Below are 21610 nucleotides of genomic sequence, written 5' to 3'. Positions count from 1 at the left end.
GAGAGAGAGAGAGAGAGAGAGAGAGAGAGAACTTCTGTCAAGAAATGTACTATTCCATTTAAACCTATAGCCGATAAATTTGCTTATTGGTATTTGCAGACAGATGCATGCTTTGGAGAAGAAGAAACCCACGTAGCTACCTAAATACCAGAATGTTTCAATGAAACTTCAGGGTAAATCCTGTAGAAGAGTGCTGAGATCAGTGCTGAGGTTTATTGAGGAAGGTAGACCTTACTAAGGAGGCAATTCTAATTTTAACATCCTGTTCAACCATTTTCATTCAGAACTATAGTCAAACTGAGCATGTTTGACATATTGGGTTGTATCCAGTGTTAGTCTAACTTAAGTCCCATTTATTTCAGTGGGTCTTCTGTAAGTAGGAATAACTGTAGGTAGAACTAACGTTGGATACAACCCAAAGTACCATAATTGGACATTAAAGACTGTTTTTGCAATCCTGTGAATATTTACCTGGGAATAAGCCTTACTGAAAATGGTGGGACGTAACTTCAATGAAACATGCAAAGAGTTGCAATCTTACATCCTAAATTCAGTACATATAAAAGCATTTTCATACAAGGCGGTCTGCTATGCCTTAATACAAATTACCTTTTGTCTTCATAGTACAAGGATGCATTTATGAAAGCAAACCCTGGCTACAAGTGGTGTCCGCCTACAAACAAACCTGTGAAAACCCAGTCCTCCGCAGTTACTAACCGGAAAAAGCTGTGGGCTTTCCCGTCAGGACCCGCTAAAGATTTGCCAAGTCCAAAAAAGTTGGTGAAGACCGAAGAAATGCCTCAGCTGAACTTTGCAATGGCAGGCAAGTTTGAGATCCCTGTTGGCATCAATTACCAGTCTCTAGCTAATAACCCTGCCTTATTCATGGAATTTAATTGGGGAGGGGTTCTTCCATTTGCGACCCTCCATCTCTTCTTCCATTTTTTTTTAAACCACAGAAAATCTATTAAGGAGGGAAAGATGAAATGGCTACACAATGTCTTTTGATTTGTAGCGCTAGGAACCATTTGTCAGAAAGCACCTAAAGTGCTGACCCAGGCCTAAATATCAGCAGAGTTTATTTATATTGGCAAGATTATACTGTAGCTCAGTGGAATCAATGGAATGGCATATTTGTAATAGGTTGCTGTAGGGTATGGGAATGCAGAAGCTATCTGGCCTGCAAAGTTACATTTTTATAAATGTTGGCTCTTCACAAATTTAATGTCCCATAACATATATTCAAATGGGGCAGCTGTGTTAATCTGTACTTGTCAATGGAACTTGGCTTTGCAAACACCTCATTTTACACATTTGTGTAAAGGATTATCAAAGAATTTGTTTCAAACAAAGGAAATGTTTCTATGGTACGGGAAGAAGAATATCCTTCTTTCCAGGTGCACATGATGACCAATAACCATATCATATTTCTGTACATTCCAACTATGGCTACAACAATTAGTCACATTACATTCTCTTTTGCTAGAGGGTGACACGAAACAAAATACACAGTGGAATCTAAGTTTATCTGAGGGTTATGTAACCCTCAACCCATGATGCCATGGTTCACATAATACAAAAAGCTGCAGTGAGCCCCAATGTGCCTTGCAAATTTAAAATTGGCGGCTGGCTCACGTCTCAGAGCCCTGCAGGTTAATTAGCCCATGGTGGCTTATCGTGATGTTCAAACTGAGTCTCTGTGCAAGAGCGTGTTGTACACAGGAACTATGTAAGAAAATGTGAGTGTCTTCCTGATTGGTGCAAGGCAGGTGAGCATCCAAGATGAACACAGAAAGAGAGAATGGTCTCAGAATGCTATAAACGAATGTATTGCTGAAAAGCCCAACACATTTCGGCCTTCTTAAAAGGGTTGTAACTCAGTTTGCAGAAATTATCTATAACAGATTGTCTAGTCACCAGTGTTTATAAGCACAAGACAAAGAGCCTGTTCAGATGATACACTAAACCATGCTGGTTAGCGAATTTGGGCTAACCATAAGGGCTTAGTATGTCATGTGCAAGGCGTTTTCCTAACAATAGTTGTTGTATAAACACGTTCTAACCATCATCATCGTGGTTCCACAGTTGTGTGCAAAGGATTATGTGTTGTTAGTGGTAACCACAGTGAAACGTGGTTAGCATAACAATGTTCCTCAAAGTTTAGTCTTAACTGTTGTAAATAATTTCTGCAGACTTCTCTGCAACCCTTTGAGGAAGGCCTAATAAAAAGCTTGAGGCTGAAATGCATCAGGCTTTTCAGCAATATATTCATTTATAGCATCTTGAGACCATTCTCTCACTTTGTGAGAGTCTTGCTGGCCATGTCTACAGGGATAGCTTGCAATCCGTATCCCAATTTCTACCTGTGTCTCTCTCAAATTGCTTTTATGTTTCCAGCAAAATGTTCTGCATGCTTTCCTTTGCCTTTTAATAAGATAGTTTTCAAGCATTGGGTTGGATTCAGACTAAGACACTTAGTTTAGACCCATTGAAATCAATGGAACTCAAGTATAGCAGTGGAACTTCAGGTATAGCAGAGGTTGACTACTGTAAACTGCCTGAGTATTGTAAACTGCTCTGAAAGGATAATTTAACATGAAAGGCAGTCTAAAAAACATAAAATAAAGAATACGTTGAGATAACGACCACATCAGCTTTTGCTTCACTGCTTATATTTAATGGTAAAGTGTATACAGTGAATGAACTAGAAAGGTTGAAAGACTCATGCTGCAAGTTAGAGCACAATTGAAAGTCTTAGTGGTGTTGGAAAGAAAAATGTATATTTCTTGATTTATCTGCCCTGAAGTGAGTGGTGGGAGGTAGGTGCACAAATTCTAAGGGAAAGATGTGCAAATCTCTTCTTCAGTGATAATTACATTGTTTTGGGGAATGGGGAGGGGTCAAAAAGAGAATAAGCCATCACTTGGAGAAAGAGATTGGGGGCCTGGCCCTGTTGTCATGTCTCACAAGCAATGAACACACACACACACACACCATTAGAGAGGAAAGTCTGAAGAGTTGGGGGTCTGCTCTAAGCGCCTAGGATTTCCTCCTGATTTAGAACCTTGATCATGCAGGCTTCTAAACCATGGAGGATGTCTGTGCTTGTAGAGCATGACCCCCTCTGCAAAATAGCCGTCCTCGTCCCCAAGCCTGGCCCTGCTCTCTTCCTTCATGTGACTATGATCATGTAGAGGAGAACACCTGGTGGGACTCAAGTCTCCCATACAACTTTTCTGCACTTTGCTATGAAATTTAAAATTGTAGACTGGTTTTATGGATAGCTTATTGTCGTTCTGGTATTACTAGTTTTTTTCCTCCAGTGGTGTGTTGTTGTTTTTAGATAGATGCTGTTTACCTGTGGATATGTTGTTGTTTTTTCTTCGAAGCAGCAAGAGAGATCAAACAGTTGTTAAAATTATATACACAATAAACAATTATAAACAGTTCTTTAGGAGAAAAAATAGAATCCATTTTTCATAATATGTTTTAAGCTACATTCTTTGTCAATCGATGTAGACTTTGCCATTCTTTCCAATATTGAGGTCCAGTATGTTTAAGGCAGTATACCTGCCCAAAACCCCATCAAAGTAAACACTTTGACTGAAACATTTTATTTTTATTTTTATTTGACAGATCCTACGCAAATGGGAGGCCTCAGTATGCTACTGTTAGCAGGAGAACATGCCTTGACTGCACAAGAAGTAAGCAATTATCTTTTCTGCTTAATCCTATTATAAAAGGATGCTTGACTGATATGGTATATAGTAATATAATTTATCTTTGCAACTATTTCATAGGTCTTTTATCTGGGGCAAGTGACATCACCTGTTAGATAGTGAGGCCTGACGCTTTGTCATGAAACACTTGGGCCATAGCTAGACCTAAGGTTTATCCCTGGATCATCCAGGGGTCAAACCTGTTCACCTAGGTGACACACAGGGGATCCAGTGCTCAGGCAGGGGCGAACCCTGGATGATCCCAGGATAAACTTTAGGTCTAGCTGTGGCCTTGGTGGGGCAATAGAGAGGAGAACCAAACCCTTCGTATCTAAAGAGTTAAACTGAAATCAAGAGGAAGCTGTTCTTTGAATGTTAACAGTTCTCTGACTGCAATCAAAGCAAAAAAACCTTTTGTCAAATGCTTGGTTCATATTTGTATTTTGGTGGTTTAGAATTTTAATACATTATAGTTATAATAAGGATTGGGACACTGCAACAAAATATTGCAGTGTGGCATGCTTTGATTCATGGTCCTGGCAACTCCATCCCAATTCTCCCCCACCCTCCCAGTGTTCTTCCCCCACCCTCAAGCAGTCACACAGCATTCTGAGCCTACAGAGCATGCTCAGTCCTAGTTGACCTCATTTGTTTTTTTAAAAAATCTCCATCTGGTTTTTGTTTTGTTTTGAAGGGTGTTTGGAGAACATCTGTGGCCAGTTTCAGTTACAATTAGTTATTTGATTTCTCTGCTGATGTGTATGGTCAGTTCTTTCTTCCATCCCTGGAAACATTTTAAAATAGCTTCTCAATGTGAACCAAGAAAGACCCTGGCTGCGTTCAGACAACACAATAGTCAACAGTGGGTTAACAATCAACGTGACAGCTGTTTATCTAGGGGTTACACCCCAAACAAAATAATAACCATCCATGGTGTGGATTTGAATCAGTGTTGAGTTGACTATTAGTCCACGCTAAGTTGACTCACTCATCCCCTGGCCTCTCTCCCCCCTCACTCCTCCCGCAGGTATCCCATCAGCCACTGCTGCCGAAAATCTGTCCCACCAGCTGGAGTAGAGCAGCAGCTGCCGCTTTGACTGCTTTTGCCTTGCAATTCTGTGGCTGATGATATAAACAACAGTGCCCTTTACAGTACATGATAACCAACGGTGGTTCAAATATCCAACTCTGCACAGCCAAATAACCAAACATTGTTTAAAAAGCTCCTTCCACACCACACGATAAACCACAATAGGTTAAATAACCAATCATCGACTATTTAAACCACTGTTGGTTATCGTATTGTCTGAACCCAATCCCTATCTCCTTTTTATCTCTCCCTCCTTGTCCAGACAACCCAATCCATTCCTCATCTCACCAAGTTTTCATTTCCCCCCCAATTGCTCCATCCCATTTCTCTCTCCCACGCAGTTGCGAATATTTTCCCTTTCTCAGTCTATCAACATTACATGCCATTGTGTTATCACTGAGGGCTTCTCTCCCCCCCCCCCCCCACTTTTAAGTTTATTTTGTACTCTTGCAAAGCTTGGTCTGCTGAGCTGTTCCTCTTGTGTATGGGTGTTGTGCTTTTGACTTATATTCACTGGAGCATTGAAAAACTTGAACTGGTATTACAAGGAATGATGCTACAGAGTATTTATTATTGTGGGTGGCCTGGTCGGGCCATCCATAGTTATGGGTAAGAACACCATTTTGCACATTTTTCCCATAGGGGCAGAAAGTCAGTTTTGGGGGCATAGGTAAGTTCCCCCTTGTCTGATCTGGATCAAATTTTGCATGTAGATTGCTATGGTAATTTGCTAGCAGGTTAGCTAGCTTTGGTGCAGAACAAAGCTTATTATGGGATATTATAGGGAAAAAAGGATTAACCTACCCTCATGTAAGGCCTCATGAACAGAACTTAAGTGTTGCCCTTTAAGATATAGGTGCATGAGGAGTTCTACATAGGCTACGGTAGAATTTTTTTGGGATGTAAAAATGTGAGGAAACTACGTGATTAGCCTGTAAAGGCCCACGTATGAGCTCCTCCTCAAACCATTGTTCCCAGCCTGGATCCCCCACCACCAGACTCCTACCCCACGGACATTGTTTACCACACTGGCAGTAGAATTTCATCTTGGGCAAACAGCCGCATCTGATCACTATGTCACCTGGTGCTGGCTAGTGTGGATGGACAACTATCAATCTGTAAACAAGCGATTACTGAGACATTTAAAAGATGCAACGTTCTATTTGTGGTAAGAAATAATAGACTGCTGTTGCATGATGCTTTGCATGAACAGGTGATGGGAAGAGTAACCAAGCAGGGTTTAATTAGTACAATCAATCAATGATACTGGAAAACATACCTACTGAAAGGTCTACTGATGTAGTGATGGCTATCAATTTGGATGAGGGTTGGATAAATTCCTGGAGGAGTAGACTATCAATGGTTACTAGCCCTGATGGCTATGTGCTATGTCCAGTATCCAAGGCAGTAACTCTGTGTGCACCAGTTGTTGGGGAACATGGGTGGGAGGTTGCTGTTGCACCATGTCCTGCTTTGTTGTCCCTGGTCGACAGCTAGTTGGCCATTGTGTGAATGGAGTGCTAGACTAGATGGACCCTTGGTCCATCTAGCATGGCTCTTCTTATATCTTTGGTTGCCAGTGACAGATGTTCTTCATTGACTACGACTTGTGCCCAATGTCCCTGGTCCTAGACTTCGTAGCTTCTCCAGCCTTCTAAATTTTAGCTGGTGCCTGGTATTCTAAGATGAGCCACAGCAGATGTGTCCTCCTGCTATTTCTGACTTACTGGTAGCCGGACACTGGAAAGTGCTGGGAAGCTTTGAACTATTCACTCCCAGCTACCCACCACACTTTACACTTTATTTCTATGCCACCATTTGGCCAAAAGGCCCCCAAAGCTAATAATAATAATAATAATAATAATAATAATAATAATAATAATAATAATTTTATTTATTTGTTTGTTACCCGCCTCTCCCTCCGAATCAACAATATACACACTATACTAAATGCAAGTTTGCAGAAGAAATATCACAACAATACTCAACAATATACTACAACACTATTCAACAATACACTAAACAACAATAACACAACAATATTCAACAATATACTAAATACAACTTAACAGTGGAGCAGATAAAAAAACAAAAACCTTGGTTGAAACAGCATCTCTCACCCTGAAGCAGCGTGTCCCAAACTGCATCTCCAGCCTTGCTTTGAAAGTCTCCAGGTTGGGGAGGGGGGGAGCAGATGGAATAGCTCAGCCATTATGGTACAGCCTTTCCCCCACACACACACACAACTTGTGCCCAACTTCCCTGCCCCCAGACTTTTAGCCAACCAGTTTTTAGCTACTGTATACTCCAGATGACATGTAAAATGTAGAAATGCCCTAAATGTGGGCAGATCTTGTGTTACAACTCCAGTGCTGATAAACACCAGGGTGTTTATCCCTTTGTGCTCTAACATCCGTGCTGCAATACTTGTGGGGAGGCAGAACTGAAGCAGGAGGCGGCACCAAGGACGTGTCTTAAGAACTTTCCTAACAAAACCTGTGATATTAGTGGCTCCTGCCCTTTGTCCCTTGCACAGATGCGCTTTGGTCCCTTTGCACTAGGCACATTGCACAGATGGTCCCTTTGCACTAGGCACATTGTGGTTTGAAAGGGATTTGGCGTTTTGATTGGGGGGGGGGGAATTCCCAGCTTTTGTGTGCTCCACTTAACCATAATTCTCGAATCACCATAGGATTTGTCACTGATTATTTATTTCATTTCTATACTGGCCAATAGCTAAGTCTTTCTGGGCGGTTCACAACCATTCACAAACAAATAAAAACTACAACATTATAAACATTACACAGCATTACGTATTACAGCATTATAATAAAACATAGTCTAAAATGTTTTTAACGTACAAAATGTAAAACAACTGAAATAGCTTAAAACAATTTCAGTAAACAATTTCAATAACAGCTGACATAAGTGCCCAATCATATTCCATTAACATAACATTTTTGTTAAGTGCCAAAAGCACTTAAATATGTATGGATATATATTACATACCATTAGTTTCTAATCAATACTGGCAGCTCCAGGCAAATGGTTATATAAAGATTAAAATACGTTTAGAACAAATAATTTGAAATACATTACAGCCTCTCTCTCTTAAGATATAGATGAATATCTCTGTTTCCAGAGGGATAACCATGTTAGCCCATTGCAGCAAAAACAAGTAGGCTGCAATCCTAAACCCAGGGCCTTGCTAGACGAGGTCTTAGCGCGCTGTGAGGCCCGGATTCCCTACTGTGCATCCAGATGACGCACAGGGAAATCCGGGGTCAGGCTGCGCTGAAACCTCATTTGAACCGCCATAAGCAAAGTCGCTTATGGCGTGGCTTTTCCGCAGCCCCGGCCTGAGGCCGGGGCTGCGGAACGTCTAGCAGGGTCCGTGGCTTTTTGTGGCTACTCGCCTACTCGCAAGTAGCCGGGAATGCCACGGACTGGGCACAGCGCTCATACGAGCGCTGGGCCCATTGGGCCAGGGGGGATCCCAGGGGGGGGAGATAGGGGGGAAGGCCAGACCGGCAGGAGAGGGGGATGGCGGAGGGCGACACACATCTCGGGGACGGGGAGGGATGGCAGAGGGCGACACACATCTCGGGGACGGGGAGGGATGGCGGAGGGCGACACACATCTCGGGGATGGGGAGGGATGGTGGAGGGCGACACACATCTCGGGGACAGGGAGGGATGGCGGGGAAAGAGTGGGCAGGGGGCAGGGGGGCATCAGGAGCGGGTGGATGGCTTAATTAAAAAAAAAACCACTTACCTTGTCCGGAGTCTTCGGGGCACACGTGGCCCCTTTAACAACAAAAAAAATGACCGACGCTGCAGGGCTTCCAGAGTCCCTGCGCGTAGTGCATGTAGGAGGCGGGGCGGCGCACACTAAAGTTAGCGCGCCGTCGCCCCGCCTTCCTGCCGGCTTATCCGGCATAGTCTAGCAAGGCCCCCATTTTTCTGAGAGTAAGCCCAGTTCATGAGCCTTCCTTCTAAGTAGACAAACATAGGATAGTACTATAATTGTCTTGTTACCTAAAAGATTTACCAAATGTATTATGACATAAGCTTTCATGAGCTCGAGTCCATTTCAACAAATGTATGACATACTGGAAATGAAATTCCTTTTTCTTGAACAAATTTTAGAGGGGGACTCCAGCATGAAACGACAAAATGACAATTGATCAGGAAGTTCAATTCTATCACTTCTGGCCTGAATCAAGATAAGAGTTTTCTATCTCCCTACTGGTGTTAATTTAGCTTACCATGGAACTTGCACTCCTGATATTGAAATAATAATAATAATAATGATGATGATGATGATGCATTTATTTCTTACCCACCTCTCTATTCTGATCGAGGCGGGGAACAACAATAAACGATAAAATACATAAAACTGAATTACAACATAATATACATTGTTAAAAACATCCTTAAAAATGCTCAGTTAGCAACTGTAGTGGGATGGCAACTTGTTGCCTTGATTCAGGTTACAGGAGATAGAATTGAATTTCTCGATGGTCATTCAAAAGAGTCTTGTGGCACTTTAAATACTAGCACATTTACTGTAGCATAAGCCTTCATGGACTTCATCGAGTTGAAATCTTCTGTCATAATAAACATGTCAGTTGTCAAGGTGCCACAAAATTCTTTGTTGTTTTTGCTATAACATAAGTAAGATTGTTACCTGTCTGGAAATTGTTATAATGCCAGGATGTTTGTATTATCATCAAGACTGTTTAGTGAAATAATTTTACATATATTTATAATTTAACCTAGTTGCCATAGTCTGTCCCTTTTATATTTCATTTCCCTCTAACCTCACTACTTAAAAGTTCTCCCAATCCCACAGCTATGTGAATACCTATGCGCGTGTACGCACGCGCTTGCACACACACACACACATACTTGCCAACTTAGGATAACCCTTCACACACTTCATGAGACTACAAGGGCTTATTACTATTGTTATTACCATTATTATCATCAGTATTGTCTATATTGTCACCAGTGCACCCAACCCAGCTGCTCTGCTTTATTGTTGTATTTCTAAGTAGGGGTGTGCACGGACCCCCCGCTCCGCTTCACTTGCAGATCCGCCATTTTCCGGATCGGGCCGCTCCGCCCCGCCCCCACTCCGCCCACTTCCGCTCCGCTCCGCCCGGAGCTCCGGATCCGGATCCGGAGCTCCGTTTCCCCCCCCCATAGGCTTGCATTGAAAGCTAAAAAATTATACAACTTTTTTTCTGTTCAAGTTAGAAACCTCATGTTTGGCACCATGACACCTCATGGGGATATACACACGCACGCCAAGTTTCAAAGCAATCCCATCATCCCCTGATTTTTGGGGAATTTTTGAAAATCGGGCACCCCACACACAACATCCCTGCGAGGTGGGCAGGGGAGGAGGGAGGGAAGGCAGGCAGGCATGCAGCTGGCATTTCTGGGGGCATAAGGAAGTGAGCCAAGGATAAGCCAGTAATGCATATAAAATGGAATAAATCAATCAATAAACAAAGGAGGGGTGGAATTAAAAGCAGCAGTGTTGCTGAATAAACAGCAAGAAGAATTTTTTTAAAAAGGCTATATCTGTCTTTTACCAGCAATAGGGGGACGTGCCCGGGGGAGGGGGAAGTAGCTGCCAGTTCAAGACACTGACAGCCACCAACAGCTCTGAGAAGAAGTAAAACGCTCACTTCGACTCATAACAGGCATTGCTCCACCACTGAAAAGTGACCATTCACTTCAACTCATGATAGGCATTGCTCCACCGTTTTACTCTCTTTGGAAGGCTCTAATGGCCTTCCAGTGCAGGAGAGAGTGGGGGCACGTCCACGATGAGATGCCCTAGGGGAGCTCATCCCCTTGCACCACATCTATTCAGTTGTTCCCCAAGGTTAGGGTGGGGAGCAGTGCTGTGTTTCTATCTCTTATTCTTGGCTTAGTATATGATTTCAGGTTGTGTTTGTGCATTTGGTGGGGCTACTGTGTTAAAAAACACGGGGAAAAGCCCGTTCAGATGAAGAAAGAGAAGTTTCCCAGAATCCCAAGTTACCTGTTTTGCCTATGCCCTCCTCCAACTTTGGGATCATCATGACCGGGAGCTGACTCTGCCCCTCAGCCCTTTGAAAAAGGTATTTTTCCCGCCGATTTTTAAAAAACGTCTAGCCCGCGACCCGTACGATGCAGAAAGTTGAGAGTGGTCTCAAAATGACCCCCATCCACGACTCTCTGTGCACAAGAATTTTCAGAATGATAGCTTAAACCCCCCCCCCCAGTTATCCCCGATTCTTTCCCTCAATGCAATCCTATGGGCGAAAAGCCGAAAACGCAGTTTGAGCCGCGAGGTTGACCCGATTTTCACAAAAATATAGCCCGCGACCCGTACGATGCAGAAAGTTGAGAGTGGTCTCAAAATGACCCCCATCCACGACTCTCTGTGCACAAGAATTTTCAGAATGATAGCTTAACCCCCCCCCCAGTTATCCCCGATTCTTTCCCTCAATGCAATCCTATGGGCGAAAAGCCGAAAACGCCGTTTGAGCCGCGCGGTTGACCCGATTTTCACAAAAATATAGCACGCGACCCAGACAACGCAGAGAGGTGAGAGTGGTCTCAAAATGACCCCCATCCACGACTCTCTGTGCGCAAGAATTTTCAGAATGATAGCTTCAAAAACAACGTAGTTATGCGCGATTATTTGCCGCAATGCAATCCTATGGCGAAATGTTTTCAAGATGGCGACCGGAGCGCTCCACCTGAACTAGGAGCTCCGAAAAATGGCCGCTTCTCTTCGCCTTGCTTCTAGGGGGTCCGCGGTCCGCTCCTACTCCGCCTCTGGGTAAGGCGGAGCAGGCCAATCCGCTACTGCTTCTACGCTCCTAATCGGAGCGGAGCACATCCCTATTTCTAAGGGGTTTGGAGAAATTTCCTGTTCTGTACAAGGGCTTATGCCATTATAAATTGGTTTGCCTTTAAAATATCACAAGACTCTTCATTTTTATTATCTCGATATTATAAATGAGGACTACAAAATTGCTTATGGCCACCGAATGAATTTATGGCTGAGCTGAGCTCAGAATTGGGCTTCCGGCTCACAGCTCATATGCTAAACCACCACAGTACAGCAGCTCAGCTCTCCAGGACAGTATTCCAGTGGTGGGTGGGGCAAAATACAAACGGGGTGGGGCCAAAAATACCCACATACTTCAGCTTAAAGTTCTTACAGCCTACAGTAACTAAGCCTTAAGAGAGACATTTCAACCTTACAGAATGGAGGGGAGGGGACGATTGCACAAAAGCCGGAAAATCACCAAATGATCAGTGATTGGGGGGAGGGGGAGCGTGACTCTCTGGGGAACCCCAGAGGGCTAGATTGGGACCCCCAGGTAGGCCAGATTTGGTCCCCAGCCCTGTATCCCTGGTTTAAAACAATCGCTTACCCAGCTACAAGGATCAGCATATGGCTGTAACCTGGATCTCTAGTACGTGAAATAGATATACCACTCTTTAAAGCAAGCTGTTCGTAGCACAGGGTTTGAATTACTGTAAGGAGTAGAGGAGCATCATGGGTATATATAAAAGCCATCAATCTTAGGGTGCCTTTAAAACCTAACAGTTTTATTGTTAAACTATCTTTTATGGACTAAAGCCTACTTCATCAGAAGAAATGTACAGTATGTATATAACTTGCTGTTGTGGATGAGGGGAAGAATTTGCAAACTTGAACCCTAACTAAATCTTTCTGCAAGCTTCAGTACCTATAATGCAATGACTGGTGACATTATGTTTGTGCAACATCATAAACATTCATTTGCAGGCTTCTATCTTCTGATAAATCTTACAAATTTCTTGCAGAACATCCACATTAAACGCAACTTCAGCAACCTTTCTCAGAATAATCTGGGCAGGCTTTTGGTTACCAGGTGATTGCACTGAAGCATGCAGTGTAAAAAAAATATCTTTATAGTTCCCATCAAATAATGATTTGGCAGACATGAAAGAAGCAGAGTACGTTTTTGAATATTAATAGCTGAATGAAGACCCAGTTTGCTATCTTTGGTTTGCATTTAATAACTCATTGGCAGGAATTAAGTACTATTCTGTTGTGTTAAGGACATTTTCGTGAGGATTAATCTGCTTGCACTAATGATACTCATCTTATAAACAGTTGTTTACCAAGAAACTGGGTATTGACTAGGTATTAACTTTTAGGAATCTTTATTGTGAGAGGATTGCCTGATGTAACAAATGCAGCAAGTGGTTTAGAATGCTATTATGTCTCAGCCAGGAAAAGAAAATGAAGAATCAATGCTGGCATTTGCACAACTTTTCTAGTTGCCAACCACACTCTTATGTTCATTGTACAGAGAACCTGAAATCTTTTCATAAAGCTTTTTTCATGTTTCTCTACTTAGCTTTCATCCCAACCCACTTTCCCATTTTATGAAAGATGAGTGAATGGAAGGTGGTCTTATATGAGCTTTGGGGGGCAATGGGGGATGGGTGGGTTCTTTCTTCCATAGTGTTTTTGGTGTTTCCATGGCTGCTTTGTGTTGGCACTATTACTAAATGCAAAACATGATAGCTCCTGTGCATATGAACCGTTCTTCATATTGGGGAGCCTCTAATGCCCGTTGATCTGGCCATCCTATTTCTTATCTATTTCATTTTAACCACTCCTTTTATCATACTCCTTTTTGTTATGTATATGTTTCTCCCCGCTCTTTCTCTTGGGTTTCCATTTCCCTACAGAATTTAATTTAAACAGTTTTGCTTATACAAATTTTCATGCTTTTCCTTCTCCTTAGCTTTCAGGTATTTAGTTTCTTTAAACCCCCTTTTGTTCCTTAGGTTCTGCATCTCTGGAATGTGCTGCCTATGGATACTTAGAATTCTTTTAAATGTTAAAAGCTCTAAAAAAATTACAAACTGGATGTGCTACGTGTAGTTGTTGTTTTGTTTTTGGAGTGCTGTATCGTGCACATCACATCGTTGATAAGGACATTCGGTTCAATCTTCATCCATCTTGCTTTCAAAACAACATGTCCAATCTGTGCTTGCAGGCTTTTCCTCGTTAATTCGTGCTTCCTGGTTTCCCTTTTTCCTGTGTCCATTTCCCATTCTGTCCCTCCACCTCTTTTTGGCAGATCTAATTCATTGTAAGCCTCCAGCTGTTGCTATAGCATTTGTATTTGAAAGTGCTTTAGAAATCTTCATCATCACATAGTAGCACATCTCTTAGCAACAGCTGCATACAACTCATAGTCAGACCCCTTTTGTTTAACACACCGTCTAAAGTTTTCTTTTTGGTAATCTTTGTTTTAGGTTTCTTCAAGTACATGCCATTCTGATGCATCTAACTCTACAGAAGGATGTCTAAAATCACCATTGTTTCAGTTTGCTGAGGTGACTATCTTACAATGACTATCTTTTCTTTTTTCTTTTCTTTTTACTAATAAAAAGCTTCCAAAGAAAACCCAGGGTTTTAGTTAGTTGATCAGATAGAGAGATAGAGCTGTCTTGGATGAAGAAAAAATATCCTGAAGCAAAAACATACTAGCTAAAGAAACGCTTAATTTATTAGATGCTAAAATGGAAGCCTTGTTCAGGCATCAGATCCTGACAAGACATGTTTTATTTTGGTCACTAATAGTTGGGGTAAAAGTGTAGAACACTTCTTCAGTAATATGTGAGCATGCCCTAGTACTGTTTTATCAATTCTCAATCACCTATGTATGCATAACCAAAGGCAACTTCACAAAATCCATTTTTTATCCATCTGACCAGTCCATACAATCTCCAAATATATATTCAGGAATAAGGGTAATGTCTGCACCAGGCACTCATAATCAATACTGGTTCCTGTAATAATACTTTTTCCAGCCACCATGATCATGAGACTTGTTGCAAATTATATCCATGATTGCCCAGTTTACAAATTAGGCATAATCCAACTAAAGTTAATCATGACTAAGCTCCATTGAAATCAGTGGAACTTGAATTAGTTGCAACTAAATCCTACCATTTTCAATGAGTCTTATTCATGGCTAACCTATGCTGGATTGGGCCTATTGTGTGTGCCCATGGGAGTGTGTACCTGGACAAAGAATAGGTTAGATGACCTGCTCGCAAGTTGCAAAAGGATTCCCAAATAATAATAATAATAATAATAATAATAATAATAATAATAATACAAACTTAAACCTGATTAGATTTACTATATATGAAATAAATCCTAAATGTCACTGAATGCAGTGGGACCTACTTCTGAGAAAACATGCATAGGATCACAAGACACTTGTTAGTTTCTTGATCTAGCCTGTCTTACACTAAAAACTTATGGTGTGTTACATATTTTAAAAATTGTAGAAAATGTATGCTAAAACTTCATACTCAATAAGTTATATTTTAGTCACCAAAAGGTTTTAAAATAACTATGCCATTGGTCACCAGTGGTGAGTAAATACTGACTTACAGTGACTCAAAGGGAAAGACCAGGTGAAAAGAGAGATGCATTTATTTTTTTCTTTCAGATCATTGTGTACTATATGTGTGCACCCTCAGGCTGTTATGCCAGTAATTTCTGGGGACATATTTGCATGGCAAAAGTGGCTACAAAAACAAAGATGAACACTCCAAAACCTTCTTATAACAATTCTGAAATACACTCAAGCATGCACAGATATGGAAGAGAGAAGAATACTATAATTGTAGTTGGAGCCAATGAGAATGCCTCTCTCCTTTGTGCCTTTTTTGCCTGATCATGGTATACAGATGTTATACCTAAGACAGATGTAATACCTTACACTGAGCATTTATGTAGCACTGTTTCATAAATTTCAGTAGAGTAAAAAGATTAAGCTAAAAGGAAGCAAGCTCCAAGTATTGTGCACCCCGAATATATTTTATCTCCAAATATTATTGAAACTAAATGCAGTAATTTCCTATAGATAGTCTTATATCAGAAAACAAAGGATCTGAGGATAAGTCGTATGATTCAGCCAGGGTTAAGCACTTTTAAACATCATTTATTTCAATGGGAGCATAAAATATGTAATTTTAAGCTCAATTTGAATGTTAGGCATGTATTTAAATCTTACCCATTGAAGTCAATGGAATGTAAAGTGTTTAAATTTGACAGGATCGTGCTCATTAATACCTTCAAAATGATCCAGAAAGTAATAATCCTCCAAATGAATTTTTTGACCAAGCAGATAAGATTGCCATTAATTATATGGCATGGTGAAATGTTTACCTAGCACACTGGAACGTTTCAATACAACAACAACAACAACAACAATAATAATAATAATAATAATGCCTGAATCATAAGGCTCCAGTCTAAAACTCATTTCTTTTCAGTAGGCTCTTTTGAAATCAGTAGAATGTACTTCCAAATTAAGTGAGTTCAAAATAGTAGTGCTTATTTTAGTCTGGAAGTTCTAATCCTTTTCTACTGTTTATTCAGCATGGTCCCGATCATTTTAGTGCTTTCTATGCAATTAACATGTCATAAGAACATAAGAAGTGCTATGCTTGATCAGACCAAGGGTCCATCTAGTCCAGCACTCAGTTCATACAGTGGCCAACTAGCTGTCGGCCAGGGAATAACAAAGCAGAACATGGTGCAACAGTACTCTCCCACCTATGTTCCCCAGCAACTGGTGCATACAGGCTTACTGCCTCGAATACTAGAGATAGCACATAGCCATCAGTACTAGTAGCCATCAATAGTCTTCTCCTCCAGGAATTTGTCCAACATCCTTTTAAAGCCATCCAAATTGGTGGCCATCACCACATCTTGTGGTAGCGAACACCAATGCAAAGAATTCATTTAGCTTCTCTGCAATTTCCTTGTCCTCCTTTAGTACTCCCTTAACTCCATTGTCATCCAACAGTCCAACTGCTTCCCTAGCTGGTTTCCTGCTTCTGATATATTTAAAGAATTCTTTATTGTTGGACTTGATATTATTAGTTATATGCTCTTCAAAATGCTTTTTTGCATCTCTTATTGTTCGCTTGCATCTCCTTTGTGCCAGCTTGTGCTCCCTTTTATTTTCATCACTTGGACAGATGAGATGCTTAATTTAATTCTGTCAACTCAAGGGTTCAAAGCCTTTGGCTTAGCTGCAAACTGTGATACATTTTTTGCTATTACTTCTGTGACATTTCTTTCTTAATTTTGATTTAATGATTGTAGCAGAGATTTTCATAGTTAAAGTTAAGTCGGTGATTTTTGCTGTTTATCATTTACTAGTCACTTTAAAAAGCAACTTCTTCATACTGCTTTTTATCCTGAGATGCCCCAAGTACAAGAAGTGATTTTGACATTTCAAAGGAATACAAAAAAAACAAACAGATTGTGTTGACATATTCGAATGGTGTTTTTTTAAAAATTGCTTTTCCTCCAGATTTCCTCAAGCCCATTACAACCAGATGCCCCTGCAAATTCAAAAGAAAGTGATGAATCAGCGCTATTTCAGTTTTCAGAGGTATAACTATTTTTACTTTTAAAAGAGAGAGAAGGAATACATTGTAATATATCTGTGCAGCTTTCTCAGCAAGTTGGTTTCAAATGTTTATTCTATTATTGATTTGAGTATTGATTGTTGATTTGAGAGTTGATTTACGTATACAATAAGGATATCACCTTCTAGAAGCACTAGATAGGTAGAAGCGCATAGCTGTTCCTCCTTGAAAGAATTAGGATTTACCTCATCGAAGGCCATGGCTAGACCAGACCTATATCCTGGGATTGTCCCGGGATCATCCCTGTGCACCCAAATGACACACAGGGGATCCCGGGAGCAGGCAGGGACGACCCCTCCATTTGCCTGGGATAATCCTTAGGTCTAGCTAGAACCGAAGTAAGCTAGATACAGACACTCCATGTGCACGTTAAAACAGAATCTCTAGATGGTATCCTGAACATCGATATGAGTTGTGCCTCCCTGCTGCTGTACGTAGAACCTTGTTGGAGCCTTCTTATGTCTTTTTTTCTTTACATAATTCACTCCTTTATTAGATTTCTTTACTACTTTATCATTCATTTTTTCTTCCACAACTTCGTTCTTTTATTACTTATCTCATTTTCAAATGCCAAATTTGCAGTTGACTAATTTAATCCTCTTTCATTTAATGGGGTAGCATAGCAATTTCTTATGATTGTAGCAAATCTACCTTAGCACCTAGGAACCAGCTCCTAATTGGCAGAGGCGTATATGGGCTGATCACTAGATATAGATATTACAGAAATGTAATCTGATATTGAGTTTGTTTTAAGTAGGAAAGACTTCTTTCCCGAGGTTTCCCCTCTCTGTGTGTCAAAACCACTTTGCAGAAGTCAAATCTGCCCCCAGTTTGCCAATAATATTAATAAGACCAAGGATTGTGACTGAGGCACGGGACCTGGGTGTTATTCTTGACCAATCCCTAACTATGTCATCACAGGTGGGGGCTGTGGTTCAGAGTTGCTTTTATCAACTACATGTGCTCCGCCAAGTTCGCCCCTTTCTGTCAGAGGCTGATCTTACCACCGCAGTCCAGGCCCTGGTTCTTTCTAGACTGGACTATTGCAACCTGTGGTATACAGGGCTTCCCTTGAAGCAAATCCAACGCCTACAGGCTGTACAAAATGCAGCAGCCAGGTTGGTCAAGGGGCTCCTAAAATGGTCTTCTATCACTTTGGTGCTTCAAGAGCTCCATTGGCTGCCAGTGGCTCCTAGGGTGTGCTAGAAGGTCTTGTTGACCATGTATAAAGCCCTGCATTGCTTGGGTCCTGGATAACTGAGCACTCGCCTTTCTCCTGTGTCTCACCATTGGAAGACTCGCTCTCAGGATCAGGGTGCCCTGTTGGTCCCCCGCTACAAATTGGAATGTGCCGGGGCCAGGGCTTTTTCAGTGGCTGGCCCCTGGTTATGGAATAATGTGCCAGTGGAGATTAGACAGGCTCCCACTCTCAATTGCTTCAAATGCCTTTGTAAGGCGTTTTTATTTTCACAAGAGTTTGGGGAGGGGTGGTTTAAATTGGGGTTGAGGACTTTTAATGGTTTGAGGGTGAGGGTTTTAATGGAATTATCTTAATGTACGTTGAGGGTTTTAATGGAATTGTTTCATATGTTATTGTAAAGCGCCTCGATGCCAGAAATGGTGAGGCAGTGCTATAAAAATGCTTTAAATAAATAAATAAAATAAATAAATAAGACCCAAGGCTAAAGGGGAAAAAAGCTTAATTGAAAACTGTACCATGTTCATAAATGAAGTTTATGTAAAAATCAAGAAAATTGGGTATTAACAAGGGCCCTAGTTTCACACCCCAATAGTCCCTGCTCCCCAAATTGCTCACACATGGGTGGCACTCAGCTGTAGTTTAGCCTCTGGCTACTGCTGCTGCTATAGCAAAGGCCTGTCACCAGAAACATTATTATTATTTTATTATTATTTATTTATATAGCACCATCAATGTACATGGTGCTGTACAGAGTAAAACAGTAAATAGCAATACCCTGCCGCATAGGCTTACAATCTGACTGACTAGGACCAATAAAATATACACCAGTTCTCTTAGAGATTTGACCAAATGGATCAAAGATAGGTGATAACTCAATGCCCTTCTGGGCAGTTTCTTATTGGGATGAGCAGATAACATCCTTGCCTCCCATGTGTAGGGTCTGCTGAGCCAAGTTTCTGGGCCTCCAAACACCCCTACAAAAGATTGGTATCCCGTCCAACAGCCTACAAGAAAGAATGGGCAAAGGATTGGGGTCCCAGGACAGTTCAATTTGGCCCCCAGGTTCCCCATCCTTGCTCTAATTCTTCTTTATTGTCCTTTTGCCTTATTTCTACTCAGTATTCTCCCTAGCCCATTTTTAGCTCAACACCCACCCACCCCAGTTATTTTTATACATCCTTTATTCTCTTTTGGCCTTCCCTTGAAGTAGGACATCTCACGGTTCAACTCTAGAACCTCTTTCAATGGTCGGGCTAAACTGCGAAAGAAATGAGGTAGCAGTAATCACTGTGGGTGTATATGGTGTGTTTATCACTGAGTAACTTTAACTGTACATGCATTGGGGGAAGAGCACACTTGTCAGAGGCTATGAATTCAGGTAGGTTCAAGCCCTGGTTATTTAAAAATGGTTATTTATTGGAGTCATTGGAGCGGTGGTCTAAATTAGTAGAAGTCAGCTCCTTCTATTGTGAGTGAAAGTCACTCTCACTCCTTTTCTTAATGGCAGCTACTGGTATTTCTATAGCCTTTAACATTTGTTGAGTATAAGAGCAGTGATTTTGTTCAGCTGTGAAAGGAATGTTCTTTGGGCTAGGAAGGAATCATCCTTGTAGGTTATCCTTTATCCTTCATGTAGACTTGAGGCTCTGTACAATACAGTCTAATAGTTTCATCTTTTCCATTAAATGTCTATTCTGCTTAGCTTGATTGTGTACTGTGGATATTTGAGACACAAATCCTGGATAGCACTATACTAAATATTCCTTCCCACTTCTGTAGGCCTATTCACAAGCCACTCAAAAGTGGGAAGATATTTTCTGCAATTATCAGAGTGGACAGGAGAAAGGGTTTTTGGAGAGGAAGAGTTTTACCTGAAGAACAGCACCAGGCTTTTTCCTTCTTTTTTTGCTTCTACTTTGTGTGAATGGTTTTTTGTTTGTTTATTTTTTGCCAGAGTTGTGATGTTCCTCCAATCGGTCCAGCAGCCATGTTTTCCCCACAATGCCTAGACACTGCTATGTCATGATACTTGTTAACTGTTCCAGATGCATTGTTGAGTGATGAGGTAGGAATCACACACACATACATACACCCTTGGCTGCCATTTTTTTTGGTAACAACACTACAATGACATTACTTCACAATGTAGTGCTGTTTAGGAGAGGCATTGTGGAGAAGATGTGGTCACCAGGTTGTTTGGAGCAATGCTGCCACTATGACAAAAAGATTTTTAAGAAGAAAAAAAGAAGGGAAATGTTTCTGTTCCTCTTCCTGCATTTTCAATTAAAGCTCTCCATCATCCAAAAAATCCATACATTTTCTCCTGGCTCTATGTATTCCCTCCCTCGACCCTTCAAAGTTCCGCAAAAATGTTCACACTGGAACTTTTGGCCCAGCACTGGTTTAAGTTAAATAATCAGTAGTTCCTCATTGAGCATATTTCTCAATAGTAATATCCCAGTAAAAGATAGAATAACCTCAACGGTGTCTTGAGTGTCTGTCAGAGTCTGTGAATTCTGCTGGAGAGCACTTCTCTCTTCATCATTGGGAACAATTGCAGCAGAGACAGCAAAGAAAGCTTGAGCTTCTTTGCATTGTGATCATGAATTTAATAGGCTGCAAAGATATGTAACGCATAGTTCTGTGGTCTCCTGTGCAGCATCTCAAGCCTTGGTGTGTGATTTGTACAGACCACACCGGATGTTGCACAGGTGCAATACTGCCAGAAACTCTGCTCTGCTGATACCCACATAGAACTATGCTTCAGGGCACCTGCTCAAAACCCAGCATTTGAGTTCCCATCTAACATTTGAGCATGATTGTTCTGTGCTTAATCACAGACAATAAGATGAGAGTGTTTCTCATATTACCCCCTTTTCTGTGTGATCCAGGTCCATGCTGCTCCAGTAATACGCATCAATAAGTACCACAGGGATGGGGCAGGATGACTTCTCACATCCACATTGGTCTAACATTTCATTAGGTCTAAAGGCAGCACTACACAATTGAACAAACACAAGTTCCCTAACCCACATTTGGCTGGGTAATGCAAATGCAGGTGTGGGAG

The 21610-nt window shown here is 41.3% G+C and overlaps 1 protein-coding gene across 5 annotated transcripts in view; it reads left to right on the top strand.

Moving 5' to 3' along the window:
- Positions 1–21610, top strand: part of BBX (BBX high mobility group box domain containing) — a 149787-nt gene that overhangs the window by 96486 nt on the left and 31691 nt on the right. For 4 of the 5 annotated variants that reach the window (XM_063126853.1, XM_063126852.1, XM_063126850.1 and 1 more), the window contains 4 exons: positions 625–823; positions 3637–3704; positions 14139–14219; positions 17225–17305. In XM_063126853.1, the coding sequence (XP_062982923.1) occupies positions 625–823; positions 3637–3704; positions 14139–14219; positions 17225–17305 (429 nt within the window). The remainder of the gene's footprint in view (positions 1–624; positions 824–3636; positions 3705–14138; positions 14220–17224; positions 17306–21610) is intronic. The other variant, XM_063126851.1, reaches the window with a different exon arrangement.

Source organism: Elgaria multicarinata, chromosome 5, assembly GCF_023053635.1.
Source record: "Elgaria multicarinata webbii isolate HBS135686 ecotype San Diego chromosome 5, rElgMul1.1.pri, whole genome shotgun sequence".
NCBI classification, from domain to species: domain Eukaryota; kingdom Metazoa; phylum Chordata; class Lepidosauria; order Squamata; family Anguidae; genus Elgaria; species Elgaria multicarinata.
This window is presented reverse-complemented; position numbering and strand designations above follow the sequence as displayed.